We start from the raw sequence: 20,398 nt of genomic DNA, 5'->3' as shown, positions 1-20,398 counted from the left end.
CTGTTTGGCAGCACGCCCAGAGGGGACAGGGCTTTTAGGGGGTGCAAAGAGGGAAAAGCACTGCAGCCCCCTCATGCACAGCAGCAAGAGGTGCCTGGGCTTTCAGTGGCAGACACTGCCCTCCAGTGGGACATCTGCCACCAAGCCCATCATACACTTCTCTGAAGGAAGAAAAAAAGGTTGCTCACATAAATGCCCCCAACTCAGAGCAAAGTTAAAAGCCTGCAGCTGGGGGCCACCAGGAGACAGTGGGGTTTTGCTGTAGCACAAAAAAAGATGACAAAACACCCCTGTGCTGAGCAGAGGTGCAAGAACCACCTTAATTTAAGGAACTAAAGGTTACACTGAAGTACTGAAACATCTTATTTTTATTTTTTTTTTAAAAAGCATTTAATTATTGCATGACAACAGTTGTGAGCAGACCTCAGGCAGAGTAAGCTGAGAGAGCACCTAGCTGAGAGCAAGTGCTTGGCCTTGGAAAGCAAAGTGAGGATTAAAAAAAATTCACGAGGAAGACTGGAATATTTGTGGTCCATAAAACACACGAGAAGGGTTTGTTAAGAAAGGTGTCAATGTGGGAAGGCAGGAACTGGCAATTCCCAGATTGCGCAGATAAACTAGAGAGGCTCCAAGTTCTGGCACCCAGAAATAGAGGTTAGTTGCCCAAGCACATCTGCTGGTTGCATCTTGTTTTTATTGTTTTGTTGCTCTGAGCTTTCTCTCCTCCCTCACCAGCCAATCACAGGCTCTCATCCTGCTCGATGAAGACCCCATAGGCCTGGCCAGGGCTGGCACGGGCTTGGGAGATCCAGTCCGGGGGCCGCGCGCGGACCTTGAGCTGGAAGGGCTCAAGGCGGAGGCAGTCATCCAGGTGGTTCAGCTCCATCACCACTGCCACTGGTGACGACTCCTCGGACTGGGCACCCGGCTCCTCGGGGCAGGGATCCCCGGTGGGGCGCCGTTGCCTTGCCACCCCGCACAGGATGCCCACGGCCACCAGCAGCACCAGCACTGAGGAGACAGCAGCCCCCACCAGCACCTCGGGATGGCGGAAGAAAAAGCTGATGCCTGGAAGAGAAGGAGGCATGGTGTCATCCATGCCCTGATTTTACTCTCAGCAGAGCCTCCAAAGAGCAAAACCGCTCTTTAATTCACACTCTACTAAAATCTGAGGTGCCATACTCATTGTAATCCAAAGCAGACCATTTCCTCGATCCGAGATAAATACAAGACATACAAATATACTATGCAATCAGTCTGGATAGGCTTGAACTGTGCAACTGGTTGATGAATTTGGAACACAGCATGGATTAAAAACCACAAGTTATGAATTCATGTTCAAATGACCTTAAGGCTGTTAGATGTTTAAGCCATTTGCAACCAGAGACCAGGGCTTTAACATTTTGTCACTATCAGTTGACAACTGGAAGCTTTGCGGAGAAACGACATCATGTGATGTTACCTCAAACAGAAACAAAAAGGAAGTTCTGGTGAAGTTTTAAGTACACAGTCCAGAATACTGATATTTCTCAAGCTGGGAGGTGCCGTTATAGGTCTTTCTTGCCAAGACCTGCATGGGGTATCACAGGAGACCATGGGGCACTCTGAAGGGGTGACCAAATCTGCTGATCATGGGAATTATAGCACCATAGTAGTTCTAGAGTTACAGCAGCTCAGCTATCACCCTTGGCTGCAGTCTCTGTATAGCAGCTCGTGCCAAGCCGCAAAGGACAGGAGACGTGGGAGAGCTAGTGGACAAAGGCTTGCAGAGTTTAACTTGGCAGTGGAGGGAAAACGTCCCGCGAGGAGCGCTCCACAGCCAACTGGGGAAAAACCAGCCAAGCCAGGCAAGTTACACTTGGAAGTGCCAAATCAGCAGCAATACTTCAGCTCTACCTACTTAAAGGATGCAAGTCACCCTTCAGAGGCCTGTCTAGGCTAACCTTTGAAGGCCAGCACCTTCAGAGTCTGCAAAGGGCTAGAACACAGCTATTTCTCCTCAGAATATAATGTTAGCCTCCTGAGATGCTTATAATGTCTTAGGGACTTAGCTGCCCCAGCTTCACTCTTCCTCCCTCCCTAATACCTCAACACCAGTCCAGAAGAAGGACTTGCAAAGCCAAAGGGTTTGCTTGTTTTGGGGGTTTTAAGTGGCAGCTAGCTAGGAATACCCTTGCAAAGATATAGTAAATATTCTTTCCGTGCCAGACCCATATATCTAAAGCCACCACTGCTGTGGCAGGAATAGTGCCATTTTTAAGGACCAGATTTCACACATGTTAGCAAAGGTACGGAGCTGCAGTCGAGAAGCCGGGCACTTACCGTGACGCACTCACTTCACATCCCAAGGGGCAAAAAGCAACTAAATATGAAGCACTTTGCACAGCCTGCACCAGTAGCTGCTTCAGAGGTTGTACAAATGATTTGTTCATGCACGCAAGTTGCCTGCACAGTCCCTGTACATGCAATTGCACCCTCCCTCTTCAGCCTCATCACCACAGGGGGAAAAATGTTTCCTCCATCTCCTACCTGACCGGGGCGCGGGGATGCACAGCGTGCCAGATTTTGTAGGGGAGTGATCTTCGTAGTCCTTCTTGCAGCGACACAGGTAGGTGCCCACACCGTTGAAGCAGTCGGCCTCCTCGCCGCAGAGGCCGAGGTTGCACTCGTTCACATCTGCAGCAAGAGGAGAGGTGTAATGAGGCTGCCCTAAACCTCTCCAGCCCCAGCGGCAGCAGCTCTCGGCATGCCAAGTGCTGTAAATAGAGTCAGGCTGGGCATAAAATTTTTTAATCTCAAACAAACAGCAGGGAGCCCATACCTTCAACAAAGAGCGAAACCAGCCGCGGCCTCTCTGCTCCCACAGATGTGCCAAGCAGCTCCTGCAGCTGCGACTGCAGGGCCAGAGACAGGTTCCTCTCCTCGGGCTTCAGGTGGAGCCAGAAGGTGAGCAGTAGGTTGTCTCTGCCCACCCTGCAGTCAGGGGAGAGCCCATATGAGACGGGACCATGCTATGAAAGCCCATTCATACCTTCCACCCAGTAGACCTATAAAGGCTTTAGGCAGCACTGAACATGCGTTTTCACTACCTCCTTCCTATGGAGGAGAGCCATTTTTCTGCTTTAAGGACAAGGTACGCATTGCAGGATAGGAATGCAGCAGGTCTTTCCCGAGGGAAGGAGAGCAAAGCCAGGACAGCCCACTATCCAAGGACAGAGGTTATAGCAGAGCTGCGCCTGCCAAGCTGGTGGTGCACCATCAACCCTACCTTCTGATTTCCTTTAATTTTATTTCATTCACTCTGTTGGTGGAGAGTTTCAGGTTCTCCCGGATCTGCAAAGCAACAGAGCAACCGATGCTGATTTGGTGTTTTTATAGGCAGGGGTTTAGTAGTGCCCAGTTCTCCTCAGTCCTCCCTCCCACTGCTTTTCTCCTTCACAGACCACTTGGGACACATTCAGGGTCCCACAGCCCCCTGCTCTGAGCCCTTTCTCCAGGAGGCTGCATTAACAGCTCCCATCTGTTTAGCTTCAGTTTACCCAACACACATGGACATTTGGGAAGAGGAAGGGCAATAGCCCCACACGAACATGTGGGTGTTAAACCAGAGCAGAGCAGCATACAGCATATTTGCAACCCCACAAGCAGACGCTCACATGCCTGCCCTCTTCTCAACTCTGGCTGCAAGCTGTCCAATTCCTAAAGGTGAGTTACACCCTTAGCCGGTTGCATCTCTGTCTCTGCAGTGCTTTCTGCCACCTCGAGCTTGTGGAGTGCCCAGAGGGGCTGCCACAGCTCAGTCCCCCATCCAGCCATGGGCTTTGGATAGGCACCTGGGCCAGGCATCAAACCAAAGGAAGGACATGACATGGTCTCTTGTGGCTGAACATGGGGTGGAAGGGGAAGCACATTTTCTTCTCCCCATTCCCAGCCTTACATGACTCTTCATGGATTCAAGAAGGTCCTTTCTGAGCTCACTTCCACCACGAGGGACCCAGTCCACGTGTTTGGTTTCAATGGTTACTTCAAACAGCACATCTATCAGAAGACATAAGATCTTAACATGTTTCTATAGTTCACATAAAGCAGTGAGGCTCCTTAAATGCGCTAACCCAGGGTAACAACAGTAGCAGAAGAGCTAGCACAAGGATATCCTCGGGTAAGTCAGCACCACATGAGTATTTCCAGAGGTTTAACAAGCCCTAGCTAATGCTCAGCACTGATTGCTGGAATTGATCTTGGAGCAAAAAGCATACAAAGCATTAGCATACATCTGCTTGCCCTCAGGCTTCTTTAGCTGTTACCTTTCCCAAAGGGATCACCATAATTTGTGATGGAGAGCAAAAAACTCTCCTCTCCCATCTCAGCAGTTTCATCTGGGGTCAGCTTAAGATAGGCAGCTGTGTTCTGGCTGAATCCAGGCTGGCATGGATTTGCCATCATTTGTTGTTTAAAGCATATTTATTCAGTATTATTTCTCCTGTTTAAAGCTCAACTCCCTCCTGTAGAGACTCCTTTTTTGCAAGCTGTTTGCTCTTTCTACCGCATAAGCCTAGACTTGTGCTGCTTTGCTGTTAATGGTCACATACATGGGTTTTGCCCCTTGCCCCAATTTGAGGGGCAAGACTTATGCAGGTATCTGATCCAGGTAGCCATAAGATGCCCACTGGAGTGTATTTGAGGAAGTGAGGTTAGAATCCCCTTGTTTGCATTAGAAAGATCTCTTTAAATAGCCAACAAGTAATGTTTGAACTCAAACAAGCTAGCATTTACATAAGGTTTAGTGTCTTAACTCAAATTCTCCAAGGCATGTGCGAAGTGGTTGCAATACAGCTGTGGGATTGCACTGATATCTTCAAAGTTAAAGTGTCTTCCAGACACTTACTCGCCAGATGCATCCTCCACTCCTTTCTAAATTTCACAAGTGGTTGGTGCCCATGTGCAGCACCAACACTGAACTTGGAGCCACTTCACCAGACGAGCAGGACTGGTGCTGAGCCCTCAGACAAGCTCTCTGCTTCAGCACCCTCCTCACCCATGTGCCTCCCAGGAGGGCTGCCGGCCACAGCCAAGCACAAATACCTGTCCCAAGGGCAGGGGCTGTAAGGCATTAGGTGCAAGAGACACCCCTGGAGGGCTGGAGACCATGACAAAATGGTCACTGAACCTACTAAGTCAGGGGAGAGGAGGAGAAGACTTCTCAATGAGCTACAGCTTTAACATCTACTGTAACATCTACTACAGCATATCCACTGTCAAACACAGATGCCAACTATCAGTCCTAGCTAATTTCTCAGCCAAAATTGAAAAAAGCTTTGGGATGAGCACAGTGTTTTAAGTCCTGTTTAAATCTTTGCGTCACTTACCTCCAGGATGGTGCTGGGATCGTAGCACAGTATCATTCTCAAGGGATGCCAAAACAGAAGCCAGATCTGTCAGAGCAAGGACAAGATTCAGGCTACTGAACACAGCACGCAGGTAAGGGTGAAATATATTAGTTATGGGTCACTTCACTCAGAGCACCATGTGCCAACTCCTTTCTAGATTCATTGTATGAAATCAGAAGTCAAGCTGTAAATACAAGCTGTTCTTCTCTACAGTGAGAAGGGCTCATTAGAAATTAATCACCCCAATAAACCTCACTTCTATTTCTGGAAGTGGCTGAAGTGCTACCCCATGAGGTTGCCTGAGCTGCAGCCAGCAGAGCTATCTTGGATCATCCATGAAGCAAGGCCTTGTGTATGAGATGTCAGCAATGACAAAACCATGAAGTCAGCACTTCTTCCTGCCCACAACAAAGGGACAAGAAGAGCTGGGGATGAGGGGTAAAGAAGCAAATAGCTTCTCCTTTCATGCAGAAACTAAGGCACATCCGTGGCTAAATCTTCCTATGAAAGAAGTCCATTAGTTCTTAAAACTTCAGTAGGAGAGACCCAGCCCTCCTCCCTCTAAAGTCTGGCACTCAAATGCAGTTATAACTCTTTGGAGCATCACGCTACAGCTGCGGAAAGCAATGCAAGACAGCACTGTTGGACACTAAGGGTACTTGCAGTCTACTTAGGGTAGAAAGTCCTAGCTGAGAGGCTGCATCCTCCACAGATAACTGAGCCTGGATTAGGAGCCAACCTCACCCCATTAGAGGGCCCCATCTCAGAGATCCATGTCACAACAAATAGCCTTGTGTCTATTCAAGTATCACCTTCCTTGATTACAGCAGGAATCAAGTCGCACCACATGGACCAGGACACTGGGGGTAAAGGCCACCTCTACACATAAAACCCTCTTAGGAGGGCTGCTCGACTGGAAATGAATGTTGCAGTGTCAGGCATCAGAAACAACCTCAAAGGCCTTACCGAAGAGATCTTCGTGCCTTTCTCCTGGCATCACCGTATCTTCAGCAGTCATACCAGGAGATGGGTAGAGAGGAGAAGGTTTCACACTCGCGTTAAGTGGTGGCCCTTCCATCACCACTGTCTGTGCATGCAAATGCCCAGTGGCAGCAGCCACTCCCGCCAACAGGCTGCTGCACAGCTGAGCGAGGTTAGGCAGGATTTCGGCAGCTGAGGGCCCTGCAGAGCTGCTGGGTGCTTCCAAAGGGACATCTGTGGTGCTACAGGGGGCTGTGGGGACCAGAGCAGGCTCAGGCTGTACACCTCGCTCTGTGATCTCCAAGGCTGGCAGCTTGGTATTTCCCCCAGTGTCTCCCCTGGCTGCAGGTGGCTCCACCAACACATCTTCGCTCTCTCCTCTCCCCTCAGCACTGCCATCTCTAAGGCTTCTTTCCAGCTCCGTTTCATCTTCCAGCAGACTGAGCTCACCTCCATTAGCATCTTTGGGAGCATGAGGGTGTCTGACCTTGCTGGAGATATCTGTCTTGGAGATTTCCCAGACAGGAGCTATTGCATCATTTGAAGAGCCCACAGTTGTATAGTCTCTGAATACATAATACCGTCCTTTAAAATGTTTGTATTTGGAACTACCCCCTGATAGAAGTAACACATGGACCGCAGTAGCTCGTGTAGCAAAGATCAGAGTACCTCGGTTGTGGCAGGCATACACTACTTTTGTTTCCACATCGGACAAGACCCCTTGGAAAATTATCTTATCCTGGTTCTTATCACAGCCTTCACTCGCCTGAAACCCCTGGACATAGATCAGGATGTGTTTCTGGGGGCCGGCCCAGATGGTCCAGTTGCACCAAACATTGGTTTTAATGTCACTGTGCAGCGGCAGGTAGAACAAGCCAAATTCACCCTGCAAGATGATGTGGCAGCTCCTAACAGGGAAGTACTCCATTGTCCAGGGCGATCCCAACTCTGGCAAGTCAGGACACACAAGCAGAGAGGAAACACACGATCAGCAATTATTGTATACATTAGGAAACATACCGCTTCTAGGAGTGATGCAAACGATCACAGAAGAGAAGACCCTGCTTCAAATCCTCTCCTACTGCAAAATTTCTGTAGTTCAGTCCCCTTAACCACATCTCAGATGGGCAACAGGGGCTGGCCCCCCCTTCACGGGGATCTGGCCCTTCATGGCCCATCTGGGCTCCAACTGCACCTATCCTGTCCAGCTTTCGAGCCAGTGACAGCTTATATTAGATGGTTTCACATCCAGTTTTGTGGATAAGACCAGTGTACGGGAAGCCTCCTGCACCCGGACAGCTGGCATTACATTTGCTAATTTAGGACTGCAGGTTATGGATACATCCTCGCCACCACACCCGAGTTCTGCCTACAGAAGAGGGCTTATGCCAAGATACCAAACATTAAAGACCTACCAGCATGTTTGTGACGTTCTCCTCCTGCTGGTATCCGTATGTTTTGGGATACGGGGTCATCAGAGGGCAGAGACACAGGTGCTGATGGGAGAGATGCCGCCACCAGGTCCTCTGGCTGAGGAAGCCCCATGCCAAGCTGTGGGTCGAGGACCTGCTGCCAAGCAGCACTGGCAGCAGGGATGGGTCCCTTGTCTGCCCAGCCTGCAGGAGCCAACACTTCACCTCTCCAGCTGCCCTCCTCTCCATCCCCATCCAGCACGAGCTTTCTCACACCGGGGCCGAGGCAGCTGGAGGAGGCCACAAAGGGACCCATAAGGTCACTTCCCTGTCGAGGGCTTGGGGAGATGGAGGTCCAAGCCTTGTCCAAGCCTTCCAGGGGAAAGGCTGCTGGCACAGGGGGCTCCATCCCCTCGACAAGTCCCCCCAGCTCCCAGGTTGGCAGTGCCGTGAAGGCCTCAGCATTTGCAGTGAAAACAGCAAAAGGCTCTGACATCCCCAGCTCCGCAGTCTGTTCTGCAGGCAAAGATGCTGCCAGGGTGAAATCAGGGGAGCCGAGCTCTGTTGAGGCAGGGTCTAGGCTGGGACACACCAGCATCGGAGTCATTTCCATCCCCAGGGTGGAAAATACTGGCTCTGACGTGGAGGGAGCACATCCCCATGCTGCTGGCAGAAGGGGAATGGCCAACGGCAGCTGTGTCACAGTGCTGCTCAGAGAGCCACAGTTTTTCACACCCAAAGAGGGCGCACAGGGCACATGATCACTGCATGGGCCAACCCTCCTGGGGTCAGTAGGGACTAACTGGAGGACATGGCTGCTCTGGGTGCTCAGCTGAGGTTGGCCTCTGAGGATGTCCCACGATGCTGTAGGATGTAGCACCTTCTTCACCTCATCAGTAACTCCCCTGAAACTTCCCGGAGCAGGAAAACCCACAAACGTCATATGCTGGAGGACACTTGTTCTCAGCTCAGGTTCAGTCACGGACAAAGCCTCAAAAAAGCTTCTCCCAGGTAGCAGTGGTGAGTGACCCCCATTTACCAGATCGTTTTGGCTAGTCAAGCTAGGCATCAGGCTCTCGGCAAGACTGCTCGCTGCTCCATCAGCCACACTGCTCAACAGGGGACACCTTTTGGTCTTCTCCAACCCAACTGTGCTGAGCCCCTGGTACACGGCAGGATCAATGCCCTCTTCTCTGCTGGGAGACAAAGCCTGTGAAGGTGCAGCCAAGTCCAGGTCACTCATGTGCGTTGGTTTGATGTTAAACTGTGGGTCTCCCAGATCTTTGGGCTGCAGAGAAGGGTTCAGGGACACCTGCCTGCTCTCCAAGCCCACACCAGCAGGCCCCAGGAAAGGCTCCTCTCCCTCCAAAGCACCAAGCAACGGTGTTTCAGAAAGCACGCTTGAAAATCCATGTATATAACCAAAATCCACAGCAATGTCTCCACTCATGGAGAGACTGGGCCTCCAGGTATCCAGGGTTGCAGTGGGGCTTGCACTCCAAGAGCTTCCTCTGCCTGGGTCCTGCCCACAGAGCGCTGGAGCTGCCGGCCACAGGCAGCCCAGCACATAAGGAGCATTTGTTTCCAGCAGCTCTGTCCTCAGCCCTTGGTGCGACACTGGGATCAAAGTGCTAACTGCCGTGGGCTTATCAAGACTCCCAAGGCTCGCAGTGGTTGCAAAGCTCAGCACATCTCTAAGGTCTTCCATCACCCCAGACTGAAGAATATGATCTCGCTTCGGTACTTTTGAAGGAGTTTCAGAAATCAGATCCTCTCTCGAGGATGATTCACCTTCCTCATCGTGAAAGATGTAATACTTGCCTTTAAATTGCGTGTCTCTGCAGTTGGGCAGGTATGTCTTCAGTAACACAACATGGACGGCCTCAGCAAAGGTGGCAAAAACATGCATCTCCTTTTTCCAGCAAGCATAAACCACACTGTCCTCTACCAGTGAGGAAACTCCTTCAAACAAGATTTTGTCCTCATTTTTGTTGCAATCCTCCTTAGTCATAAATCCCTGAATATAAATGATTATGTGCTTTCTGGAGCCCGCCTGGATAGTCCAGTTGCACCAGAAGCTTATTGGGGCATCGCTGTGATATGCTGGAGGAGAAAACTCCCCATACTTGTCCTGCAGGACTCTGTGGCAGCTTCTCATAGAAACGTATGCCAATATCCATGAAAACTCTGGCCCTGAAAGACAAGAAGCAACACCTTCAAGTTCTTCTCCGTCTCCACTTCCTTGAAAGCATTATTAGGCCTTACTTCCAGAAATAACCTTCTGACTCCCTCAGCTCTTCCCCATTTTGCTACTGCTGCTCCACCAGCTCAGCTGGAGCTGGAAGGAGGTCCTATCTCTGCAGCATGGGCTGGTGCTCTGGGCTGGAGGATGCCCCCAAAGGTCTTGGGGATCGAGTTCATCCCAGACATCAGGGAGGCAGGTCCACAGGTGGAGGGCCAAGCCATCTATGCATCTAAGCTAAAGGTTCAGGGAATTGCCACACGCACCGTCCTGGCTACTCCAAGGCAGAAGTGCCAAAGCAATGAGGGTGCTATCACGGGTGGCTTCAGCAAGCCCTTTGCTGGAAGGGCTGCACTTCCTTGCCAGGGCTCCCAAACACCACCACACCACCCAAGGGGAGCATACAGAAATTTGGCACCTTTCGGCCACCCTGCCATTTCTGCTCCCTTGAGCTCACACCATCCTCCAAAAGCAAACCACAATTCATCTTTCCCAGCCCTCCTGTTGTAAAGTGGCCTGGAGCACTACTCGATCAGACCAGCCAACCACCTCTAATTGCAGTCACTGGGCGAAGCATGATACCCCCGGACAAATGCTCCTGCTGCTCCCCCATCATCATCTTCTCCCTGCTTCCAGGTGCCTGCCGATCATGGCAAGCCAGTGATGCGCTCAGCAACGCCACATACAGATGCCCACTGGCACTTGCTCCTCCTTTACCCACTCCCTGTGACACTGCCCAGCACAGATACTGGCAAACCCCATGCTGCAGGAAAAAAAGCAACAGGAGCTTGGGGATATGTGCCTATAGACGCACAACAGCTGCTTCCAGGCTGGTAGCAACCAGCCCAAGGCCTGAGGTCAACCTCAACATGGGTGCAATCTCCCATGGGTTCATCTCCCAAAGCCACCCTCCTTGCACAGCCTTGCATGAGGCTCGGGCAGCATCAGGCCTCGTCTTTCCAAGAGCCAAGAGTCACCTGCCTGCACCCAGGGAGGCTGTTTGAGTCCCTGCAACAGGCAAAACACCTGCTTCAACCAGCAGAGATCTGTAGCAAAGGGGCCGTGCTGGAGCTATGGAGTAGGGCTGCCCCTAAGGCATTTTCCTTCCCGAGCCCCCCGGCCTTTAACAGGAAACACCTTCCCATGGGCAGGAAAAAAAACCCCATGATATCTCCAAAAACACTCTCTGCCAGCAAGAACAGTCACCAGCCAGCGAGAGGCTGGACAGCTTGGATTCAGCGTTCGCTGCCCAGTTTAATTGCTGCCCACACGCTGCTCCTGCCTCGGGGGTCCCGCTCCACGGCCGGAGCTCGGCACGGTATCTGCCACCCTGATGCCGCTCTTCCCCTCCCCGGCCCACCTCGTCCTGGCTGCTGGCCTCCACCGCCAGGCTTGACCTGCCCAGCGTCTTCTGGACCTGGGAGAGGCGGATTTGCCCAGACTGAGAAAGGCTGGTCCGAGGGTGAACCCTTACCTGGGTCGACCTGCCGATGCGCTGGGTAGGACCCGCACTCCTGCGAAGAAAGCGGAGTTATCGCAGGCCGGAGGAGCTCACGCCTCCCGCCCCGCGGTATTTCGGCGGGAGCCCGACAGGGAGGGAACACCACATCCGGCTGAGCCTGGAGAGCCCCCCCCGAGCCACCTCGTTTTCCCCCCCTCTGCCTCCAACTGCAGCAGCTTCAGCCCGTTTTAACCCGCTCTCAACAAAGCCCCGTGCAGTTCAGCTGCAACCATTCTCCATTCGATACCCAGGAAGGGCGATTTCTGCGTTATTGCACTTTATCACGGGTGGGCAGCTACTCACCGCCGGGGCCGGGCGAGCGGCTCCGGCCGGGGCTGGACGAGCCGGCCGGCGGGCGACCAGCCCCGGCAGCAGCACCAGCAGCAGAGGCAGAAACGCGGGGGAAGGCAAAGGCTTCATGGTGGGGGCTCACCAGGGGCACAGCATCACAACCAGACCCAAACAAAGAAGAAAAAAAAAAAAAAGCCCCTCTCTCTCCCCAAAAACGAGCCCTGCCCCCTGCAAACCACGTCCCTGCAGCAAAGGGCCCAGCTGCCCGGTGCTGCTGCTTATACACCCCCTCACTGCCCAAATGGCCCCAATTAAGCCAGTGACGAGCTGCGAGGGGCCAGCTCGCCCTCGTTAGGGGCAGCGGCGGCGGTGGCAGCGCTGCTCTTTCCCTTGGCTTGTAAACCGGCCTTATTCAAGGCTTATTCGGGTTTATTCAAGGGCGGTGAAAGCACGGCGGCGGCGTGGGGCCGGGGGCCACCGTCCTGCCCCGGGCCCGAAACGGCGCCCGGCAGTCGAGGCCGGGCGAGCGCGGCGGCGTCTCCTGCGTCTCCCTGCCGCCCCGGGCGGCCGCCGAGCTTCGGCGGGAGAAACGTGCCCCGGGGACGCCGTTGGGCTTGCCGGGCTTCTCCCGCGCGCGCCGAGCCCGCGGCCGTCTTCAGCGTCGCCCTCGAGAGCCAGAGGCCGCGTGTCGGCCGCGTGTCGGCCGCCCGGCCCGATCCCCCTGCCCGCGCGGCCCTCCCGGAAACTGATTTTCGGGCTGCAAAACGATTGGCTTTATAAAAAAAAAAAAAGGAAAAAAATAAAATGAAACGGAAGCGAAGAGCGCACAACGCCGGAGCGGTCGGGGCTTGCCTGGGAGTCCCCCGGCAGTCGGCCGCCAGCCGAGCGCATCCGCTGCAAGGGGGGCGCGGAGCCCCGGCGGCGCTCGTCCCTCCCTGCTCCCCCTTTCGGCTGAAAACAATCCACAGCGAAAGGCCGAGAAAGAAGTGATTTTTTTCTAAGCCGCAGAATTGTGACTCGTATTTTAAGTCGGGCGCTGCCTAGGCACGAGCCAGCCCCCTCGCCGCCTTTCCCGGCCGCGGGAACGGGGGGAAATCACCAGGGCCTGCGGGCCCCCAAACGCTCCCCGCTGCCACGCTGCTGAAGGAAAAGGCGCTTGGAGCAGGAGCCTGTCGCCAGGAAGTGGTTAAAACGGAAAAAAAATAAAATAAATTTGTTTTCAAACGGAGATCGCCCGACCGCTTTTTTTTTTTTTCCTTTTGCACCGCTAGTTGCAGGCGATTCTGCGGAAAGCCGCTATTCCCGGAGCGGAGCTGCTGCTTCCCGCGCTGGCCGCACGTTTGGCCATCAAGGGGCAATCGGGATTGAAAACGTGCCACCCCCCCCCCCCAAAAAAAAAAAAAAAAAAGGCAATTCTGGCAGGCTAAAGCATCAGTCACCCACCGGCACGCCAGCGGATTTATACTGATTTATACCCCCCGGAATAATAATGCGTTCACGCTTTATTTTCAGAAATATAAGCTATATTTCAAGAAACGGGAATTTATTGAGATAATCTATTCAGAGGCGGTTCCCTAAGGATCGATGCCCGCTCGCGGCTGCATCCTGCCTTGAACCGGCAGTCGGGCGCTGGCGCGTCAAGAGCCGCCAAACATCAACCGGCGCCGGGGGCAACAGCCCGTCCGCCAACAGCCCGCACAAACCCCTCGTTAGCCACTCATTAATGGATAGTCTCAGTTATATTTATATTTGGAACATATATCTTTATATAGATCTATTCTCAGACGCTCTTTCCCCTCGCCAGGAACCCCATGAGCCCGTGGGGAAGCACTCCGGAGCTGAGGTTCAGCGGTTTTACGTTTTTCCCCCCAAATGTCAGCCCGGAAGGACACGATGCAGCTGGTAAGAGATCTTCTAACTCTTTATCCTCTTTCTTAAATACCAGGGTTTGGGTTTTTTTTTTTTCTTTTTCTTTTCCCCTCCAAGGATGTGTTTATACAGATTTTCAAATCTTAACACGAACGAAACTCCCCAGAGCCCAGGCTGGAGTCACGCCACGCTATATATTATTTAAAGGACAAATTCCAGGCGCGGGGATATTCAGAGGAGACCAGAAGGAAAAAAGGAAGAAATAAAAGAGGAATTTAAAGAGAAGTAGGTGGTAGCGCGGAGGAGGTTTCAAATATGATGTTAAGGCAATATTGCTGCATTTAAGCAAACGCAGGATGGCTGAACGATACGCCCCTGGCAGAGGTTTTGTTTTGTTGCTGGGGTTTTTTTTGGTTTGGTTTGGGGTTTTTTTTGCAGAACTGAGGCACTTCCAGAGCTGGGGAACGAGGAACCCTTCTAATTACCAAGTATTATTAAAAACTTCAGTGGAAAACTTAAGGTAATTAATAGTGACCTAACGATGAGCTCAAATACCCTCAGAGGAGGGGAAAAGTACGTGAGAGCCCCCTCGCGTGCGCCTTCCCGGGTCCTTGTGCACCGCTCCGCCACCCGGGAAGGCGCACGCGAGGGGGCTCTCACGTACTTTTCCCCTCCTCTGAGGGTATCTGGGGGCAGGAGAGAGGGTGGCTCTGCTTTCAGCTGGTCGCTTATGAGTATAATATCCTCTCCCCTGGTTTCTTTTAGCTCATACTCAGGTGGGTCCCCTTTGGGATTTTCCCTGTTTTGGGATGGTCTCCTTAAGCAGGGCAAGTTTCGAGCAGGCGGCTGCAGCCACAACACATCGCATTGCTTCGGCAACACACAGAACAGCCGGGCCTGGAAAACCCGAGCAGAAGAATGCAGTTTTGGCATGGCGAACAGCAGGCAATCAGCTCCAAAGTCAGCCTGAAGGCAAACATTTTGCCAACGGTTGAGATGCTTCGGTGAGCGGCCCAAGCGCAACTCCTCTGTAATGCCCCTCTTTTGGCAGATCTGGCACCAATTTTCTTGCGCTTTCAAGAATATTCCTTCACTCGTCGCTACGGTGATTTCTTTTGCTTTCCTGGGAGGGAGAAAGGACAGGAATTAGGAAGCCGGAAGTTAGAGCAGAAGAAAAAAATGCATAATCATCGGCAAACAAGAACTGCTGAAACGTATCACGTGAAGGTATAGTTCATGAGGGGAAAAAAAGCTCTGCTCATCCTTTAAGCGATAACTGCCTACAAAAGCTCCCTTTTTTTGCTCTCATGCTTTGGTACTAGCGCATCACCGGGGCATCGGGTTTAATTAGATCGCCGATGGCCGTAGCCCCGACGCACCCTGCGGATGGTGGGAGGGTCCCTACGGGCCAGCGCTGCTGCTCTTGCAGCAAGGCTCGCGCAATGCAGCGCTTTGCTCAACGCCCCTGTTCTGAGACCTAGAAGGGTTTTGGCTCTCATTGAGCAAGAGGTGGGTTTCTACTGCTCAAGGCAAATTTTCAGGCTTTTGGATTGCCGGGGTTGGCAGGCAAGGGGGGAAAGCAATCGCGTCCGCCCCGAATTGCGAGGGAGCGATCCTTAATACTTTCAGCCCTTGCTGTTGATCGCTGTCAGCACCCGAGAGAGACGAGGGGCTTGAAGGACCAGCCTGGTCCTGCTTTGACCCCATACGGCTCTTCTTAAAGCATCAACCAACTAGAACGACGCTGCTACTGTTCCTGCAGAGAACTGACGGGCAGCTCTACGTGAGGAACCGACACGACACCTGAAGGGCACTAGCAACCCTGGGTTGTGCTGCTCATCGCTTTCGAGATTCATCCAGTTTCTAGGTATTTAAAATCATCGCTTATGCTTTGACCTCCCCGATAGCGATACTCATCTCTGTCTTCATCTAAGTGTCATTAATGCTTCTGCTGAGCACCTGGGATTGCAGCGAGACTACGCAGCATCAATTTAAGAAAAACAGAACCATCCTTTGGCCTCTCTGACAAAGATTAATTTTCTACTAAGCGAAGTGGTCAATAACTAATAAGACGATGAAATTTTATGGGCAGCTGCCAAATCTACCTCCAAAGCTGGCCTTTGTTTCCTCACGTTGCAGAAAGCCTGGAGGAAATGGAAAATATTGTGACCAATTCATTTATTTATACATCCTTGAAAAATATTCTCTCACACTGTGCGTGCCTTCTAAGCTATAGGTTATTTATTCCTTTTGCTTAGCCTGTTACTTGTCACCCTGGTTGTTTCCTATCTGAAAGTTTTTGCAATGTCTTCAGTTGGGATTTTTTTTTTTCCTGTCATTTGTATGCTTGCATGTTGGACAATAATAAATGCAAAATGCAAATAACAGATGCACTTTTTGAGAAAGAAGAAAAAGACAAGGGATGTCTACACACACAAATATGTTTTTACTTTTCTTCAATAATGTCATTGGACGAGTATAATATTTTAAACCTCCATAAAAATTTGGTTTAAAAATGGATAACATTCTTAATCTGACCTCTACTCGCAAGGTGAGCAGCTTTGATTTCTGTAAAAGGCTGACAGATGTTAGCCTGCCCCTTTGGCTTAACAGTTATATACACTGAACATAAATCTCACATCTTTTCCAACTCTTACCACAACAGCTAATAATTTAATGTTACAGGATACTGGGAAAAAAAAAAAGAAAGAAACAGAGCACAAACTATAAAGAAAGTATTAAGAAAGCGAGTGATCCTGCAAGTACGGAAACAGGAAAGAGGTGACTCAAAGAATGACATTGTTTGTTAATTTAATAGAGTCATAACTCAAAGTCACTGTTCAAATGCAAGGCTTGGGTTCGTAAAAGGAAGTCACAGGTTTTACTGAGCTCTTTCAAACGCTCCCAGGCACTCCGGCTGCTCCGCTGGCATAACGTGTAAGTGCGTTAATCCTGCTCGAGCCCCTAGCGCAGCAGAAACAGCCAGAAGGAGAGCTGAGCCCAAGGGCAGGCAAAGGGATGGAGGCAGAGAGGGAAGGGACACACAAACGTAGCCCAAGAAACGCTCAACGGGAACATGCGGCGCTCAACTTTAAAAGCTGACAGGGGTCTTAAGGGTTATTTCCAATCCTTGCAGAAACTCTCTCCCAACCTGCCCAGAGCAGTACTGCTTAGAGAAGAAGAAATGACAATGGCAGTGACAGGAGAAAAGATAAATTCTTAATCAGAATTAATCTTAGCTTGATTTGCAGATCAGCATTTTTTTGCCCCACTTACTCCATCCACTCTTTGAACCAGTTTGGATCCGGCCCATGACAGAAGTCAGCTTTTTTTTTTTTTTTTTAATTACACAAACTGAATCCCCAGGTGTTTTTAAGTGAACAACACTGTCCAAAACTCTTTCATCCACAGTTCAAGGGCCTGGCCCTGAGCATGAAGCCATGAAATCATTAACAAGTACCTTAAGATTGCTTAATCTGAGGAATTTGACTCCCATCTGCCAGAGAGGGGAAAAATCCATCTGTTTCAGTGAATACAAAGAGCCCTGAGGTTTATTGGAGTGAGGCACATGAGCCCTTAGCCCTCTACCAACATCTGAGACAACCTGGAAGAGAGGAGAAACAGTGAGGTGGGTGCTGGACTCCCCTGGGAAACGATGCTAAAAGCCAGCTAGGCAAGAGGAGGAAAGACATGACAACAACATGGAAAGAAACACGGATGCATTTAGACAGGGTCCTCAGCAGTGAAGACTGGAAAAACTGTTGCAGGTCATCAGCTGAACAAGCAGAGCGAGTTAAGGAGCCTGGGATTAAGGAGGTCAGCTGGGAGTTTTCTCTCTATACAATTCTAGATTAGGCAAATTTCTATCGCGACAAATCTCTGGTGGCATGTGACAGTTCTCATTTTGCTCCTTTGGTAGGGAACGTGGTAGGCATCCGTGTGAACCACCTCTCAAAAGCAAGAGGGGCAAGACGGAGAGAAGAGCTTGACCTACGGTCAGCAAATTTAGAGAGTTTAACCAACAGCAGCTGGAAAGACCCCGAAAGCAGAGATTCCCACCTCTTCGTTACCATTCAGGGCTTCCCTCCGTGCCACAATAACAGACACCCCGATACACCTACGGTTAGAAACGAGTGACATTTGCCAGCCCTCTTGGATCATAGCACATCCCGGGTACAGTGCTCGTGATCTGAACTGAGCCCTTGGGCTATGAACTTACCCAGCAGAGGGTATCGAGGCCTCCAGGATCCTTCCACCTTGTCCAGCGCCCTAGACCCTGCAATAAAGAAAAGTGCTAAGTCCATAGGCACGTAGTTCATGATCTGAAGTCCCTGGGCTGCAGGACAATAAAAGAAGATAACTATAACAACACCCTAAGAAGGGTGGGAAACAGAACATTTGCGAACACACAGATTTCTTCCATACCTACTTAAATGTCAATAGACCCCCAAAGTGCAGGCAAGACAAGCTAAGAGCTCATGCACCTTGTTTAGTCAGTTGTTTGCCAGGGTACAAATGTTTCTCCTGACAAATGAAAACGGGTTGTAAATCGATGGACTGACTGCATGTGCTGCTGTTCAGCCATGCCGCGTGAGAGCGTAGGCAGGGCTGTCTAAACACTGCTTCGAGCAGCCTGAGCCAATGCAAACGTTACAAAACTGTGATTAGATTTTAGCCGCAGAAGACCTGGTTTGAGATTAGGAAAAGAAAAAAAAAAAAACAAAAAACTGACCTGCTCTGTTTTCCATCCGGCCTGCCATTTACAAATTTCACTTTGATCTTCCAGTTCGTGGCACAGCAGTTGTAATATGATGCACAGCTACAGGACAAGAAGACATCAAAATGTTCCCGACAAGTTAAGACCAAGTGTCCCTTTCTAATCTTGTCTTCATTCACTTTTCCTTCTCGAAGGGAAAAAAACAACCCCCAAAAAAGCATCAGCAGAAGTCTCTTTTTTTTTTTTTTTTGCATAACATGGAGCTTGTTGGCCAAGACTTAGCTTCCAGATTCGAGTTTGCTTGACAAAGTTCACTTCCACTCCGGTTCTCCTCTTGCTCCAGCCGTGAGCAGGACGACGGCTTAAAAAGCCCGGAGAGCAGTTGAAGAGTGATGCGCTGTGCTCCCACTGCCTCACCGCAGGAGCCCTGCTCAACATTCCTCTTTTCAGGCTGTCTTCTCAGAAACTTCTCCATGCGTTATTGTTTGTAAAGGGATCAATTACGCAGCTCCTCCCTGCCCTATTTGCTTGCAAAGTTTGTTCCAGGATTATTCTGTGACAAGGGAACAGTTTGCAGCGTAGACATGAACCTGTTTGTGGTGGTGCCCTCAGGCAAACACAGCTCCAGTGGAAATCTTACCCCTATGAGGCATGACAAGCCAGAAGGGAAGGGAAAGGCGGCCACAGTTCAGGGAAGAAACTGTTTAGTGAAAGCTAAATCAGCGCAACAGAGGCAGAAAGTGAGAGCTAAATTGCTTGTTACCACAGCACAAAGCCCAAAATTAACAACCACCTGCACGTGTCCATGGAGACGGATCCCTGCTGAATTACATGCCTAAGTGAAAAGTTTTATTAAGTTCGAATCTGCATTTATCTTGTATTCCCCAGATAAAGCTCTTCACAAGTTTGGCTCCCAGCGTTTCCAACTGTACACTGACAAGCAGAGAGGATTTTGGTTGTCACAAATTCTCGTATCACCGGTCTCCCAACACACGGACCGTTCTGAAGATTGGGGCCAGAAGCAGAGGCTCAGCGTGCCAACGAGCTCACCGACTGTAACGGCTGACCCCGACGCAACGTCATTTAATCACAGAAGCGCTTTATGTTCCTTGTTATGTTCAGGGGGAAAACAAAACAAAGACAAGACCGCATCCGTATTTAGACTCATTTAACACCTCTTATTTCAGTTTTCAGATGACGCTATTTCTGTTATTCTCCTTGCAGTTTTCCTCGTGCTTTTGTCTTAGCACACCCCTTCCTCCGCCTTGAATTAACCAAAAAACTCCATCTTCAGCTCTCCATGTTTACCAGATCACTTCCTTCTCACTAAATAATTCTAAGTCATTTCTATATTTAACACCCTATCAGCAATTCTTGCTCTTCACTCAACTTTACTTCTTAAGAAACAAAATCATATTAAAAATTAACTCCTGCTTTAATTATATCACTTCCACTTTTGTTTTAATGTACCTAGTACTCAACCAATGCTACAAAAACCAGGAACCTGCACAAAAGCAGTAAATTGGATGTCAAAATCTAAACTTGTGTCTGCTTTTTAAAGTTTTTTTTTTCTGGTCCTCAGGTCCCAGCTGTCCCCAAATCTCCACATTCCCAATGCTAATACTGTACTGGATACCCCCCTCCCCAAGCCGTTTCTTCCAGCTGCAGCCCATTTCCTCCTCCTTGTTCTCATTTCTTTCATGTTACTCTTTACTCCACACATCCCACTATTTTGTCGAAACGATTCTTTTCCCCATGAGCGTGCACTGGAGACTGAGTAGGACAGAACAGCCAGCAGCCTCGCCACATCCAGTGGACAAAACTAGCAAGCCCAATTGCCTCTCCAATGTCTTTTTCTGATTTAGCCCACTGGGGCCACCTGCTCAGTCTTCTCCTCTTCCCTCCTTTCTCTTCTTTAGTCGCTTAGGAAGGTAGGTGATGCTTTCCCCCCTCCCCCTCCCATGTTTCTCCTTGCCCAGTACCACTCAGTCTGCTTTC

At 50.5% G+C, this 20,398-nt stretch overlaps 1 protein-coding gene and 1 long non-coding RNA gene across 3 annotated transcripts; both read right to left on the bottom strand.

The window, feature by feature from the left end:
• Positions 1 to 351: 351 nt before the first annotated feature.
• On the bottom strand, positions 352 to 12,084 carry LOC104151891 (uncharacterized). 2 transcript variants are annotated; one of them, XM_068940541.1, is made up of 10 exons: positions 11,827 to 11,966; positions 11,497 to 11,536; positions 7,784 to 9,973; positions 6,354 to 7,316; positions 5,367 to 5,432; positions 3,938 to 4,038; positions 3,269 to 3,333; positions 2,822 to 2,973; positions 2,530 to 2,676; positions 352 to 1,068 (listed from the first exon to the last, which is right to left on the bottom strand). In XM_068940541.1, the coding sequence occupies exons 1-10, from the start codon at positions 11,941 to 11,943 to the stop codon at positions 740 to 742; spliced, it is 4,170 nt and encodes a 1,389-aa protein (XP_068796642.1). In that variant the 5' UTR covers positions 11,944 to 11,966; the 3' UTR covers positions 352 to 739. The 2 variants fall into 2 exon arrangements, with proteins under 2 accessions (XP_068796642.1, XP_068796643.1); XM_068940542.1 differs by lacking the exon at positions 6,354 to 7,316 and having other exon boundaries at positions 11,827 to 12,084.
• Positions 12,085 to 14,360: 2,276 nt separating this feature from the next.
• Positions 14,361 to 20,339, bottom strand: LOC104151844 (uncharacterized). The gene is made up of 3 exons (XR_011140571.1): positions 18,416 to 20,339; positions 17,903 to 17,959; positions 14,361 to 17,287 (listed from the first exon to the last, which is right to left on the bottom strand). It is a non-coding gene; the product is annotated as an uncharacterized lncRNA (long non-coding RNA).
• Between the last annotated feature and the right edge of the window lie 59 nt (positions 20,340 to 20,398).

Source organism: Struthio camelus, chromosome 3, assembly GCF_040807025.1.
Source record: "Struthio camelus isolate bStrCam1 chromosome 3, bStrCam1.hap1, whole genome shotgun sequence".
In the NCBI taxonomy this organism is placed as follows: Eukaryota; Metazoa; Chordata; class Aves; order Struthioniformes; family Struthionidae; genus Struthio; species Struthio camelus.
Note: the sequence above shows the minus strand (reverse complement) of the source record. Positions and strands in the feature narration are given on the sequence as shown.

What these genes read in the sequence shown, in the direction of transcription:
- LOC104151891 (XM_068940541.1), bottom strand. Translation starts at nt 11,943, where the DNA reads ATGAAGCCTTTGCCTTCCCCCGCGTTTCTGCCTCTGCTGCTGGTGCTG. An exon ending in GCATCGGCAGGTCGACCCAG is followed by an intron (nt 9,974 to 11,496) that starts GTAAGGGTTCAC and finishes CTTGTCTTTCAG; the next exon opens with GGCCAGAGTTTTCATGGATA. An exon ending in TTGAATCCATGAAGAGTCAT is followed by an intron (nt 3,334 to 3,937) that starts GTAAGGCTGGGA and finishes GTTGCTTTGCAG; the next exon opens with ATCCGGGAGAACCTGAAACT.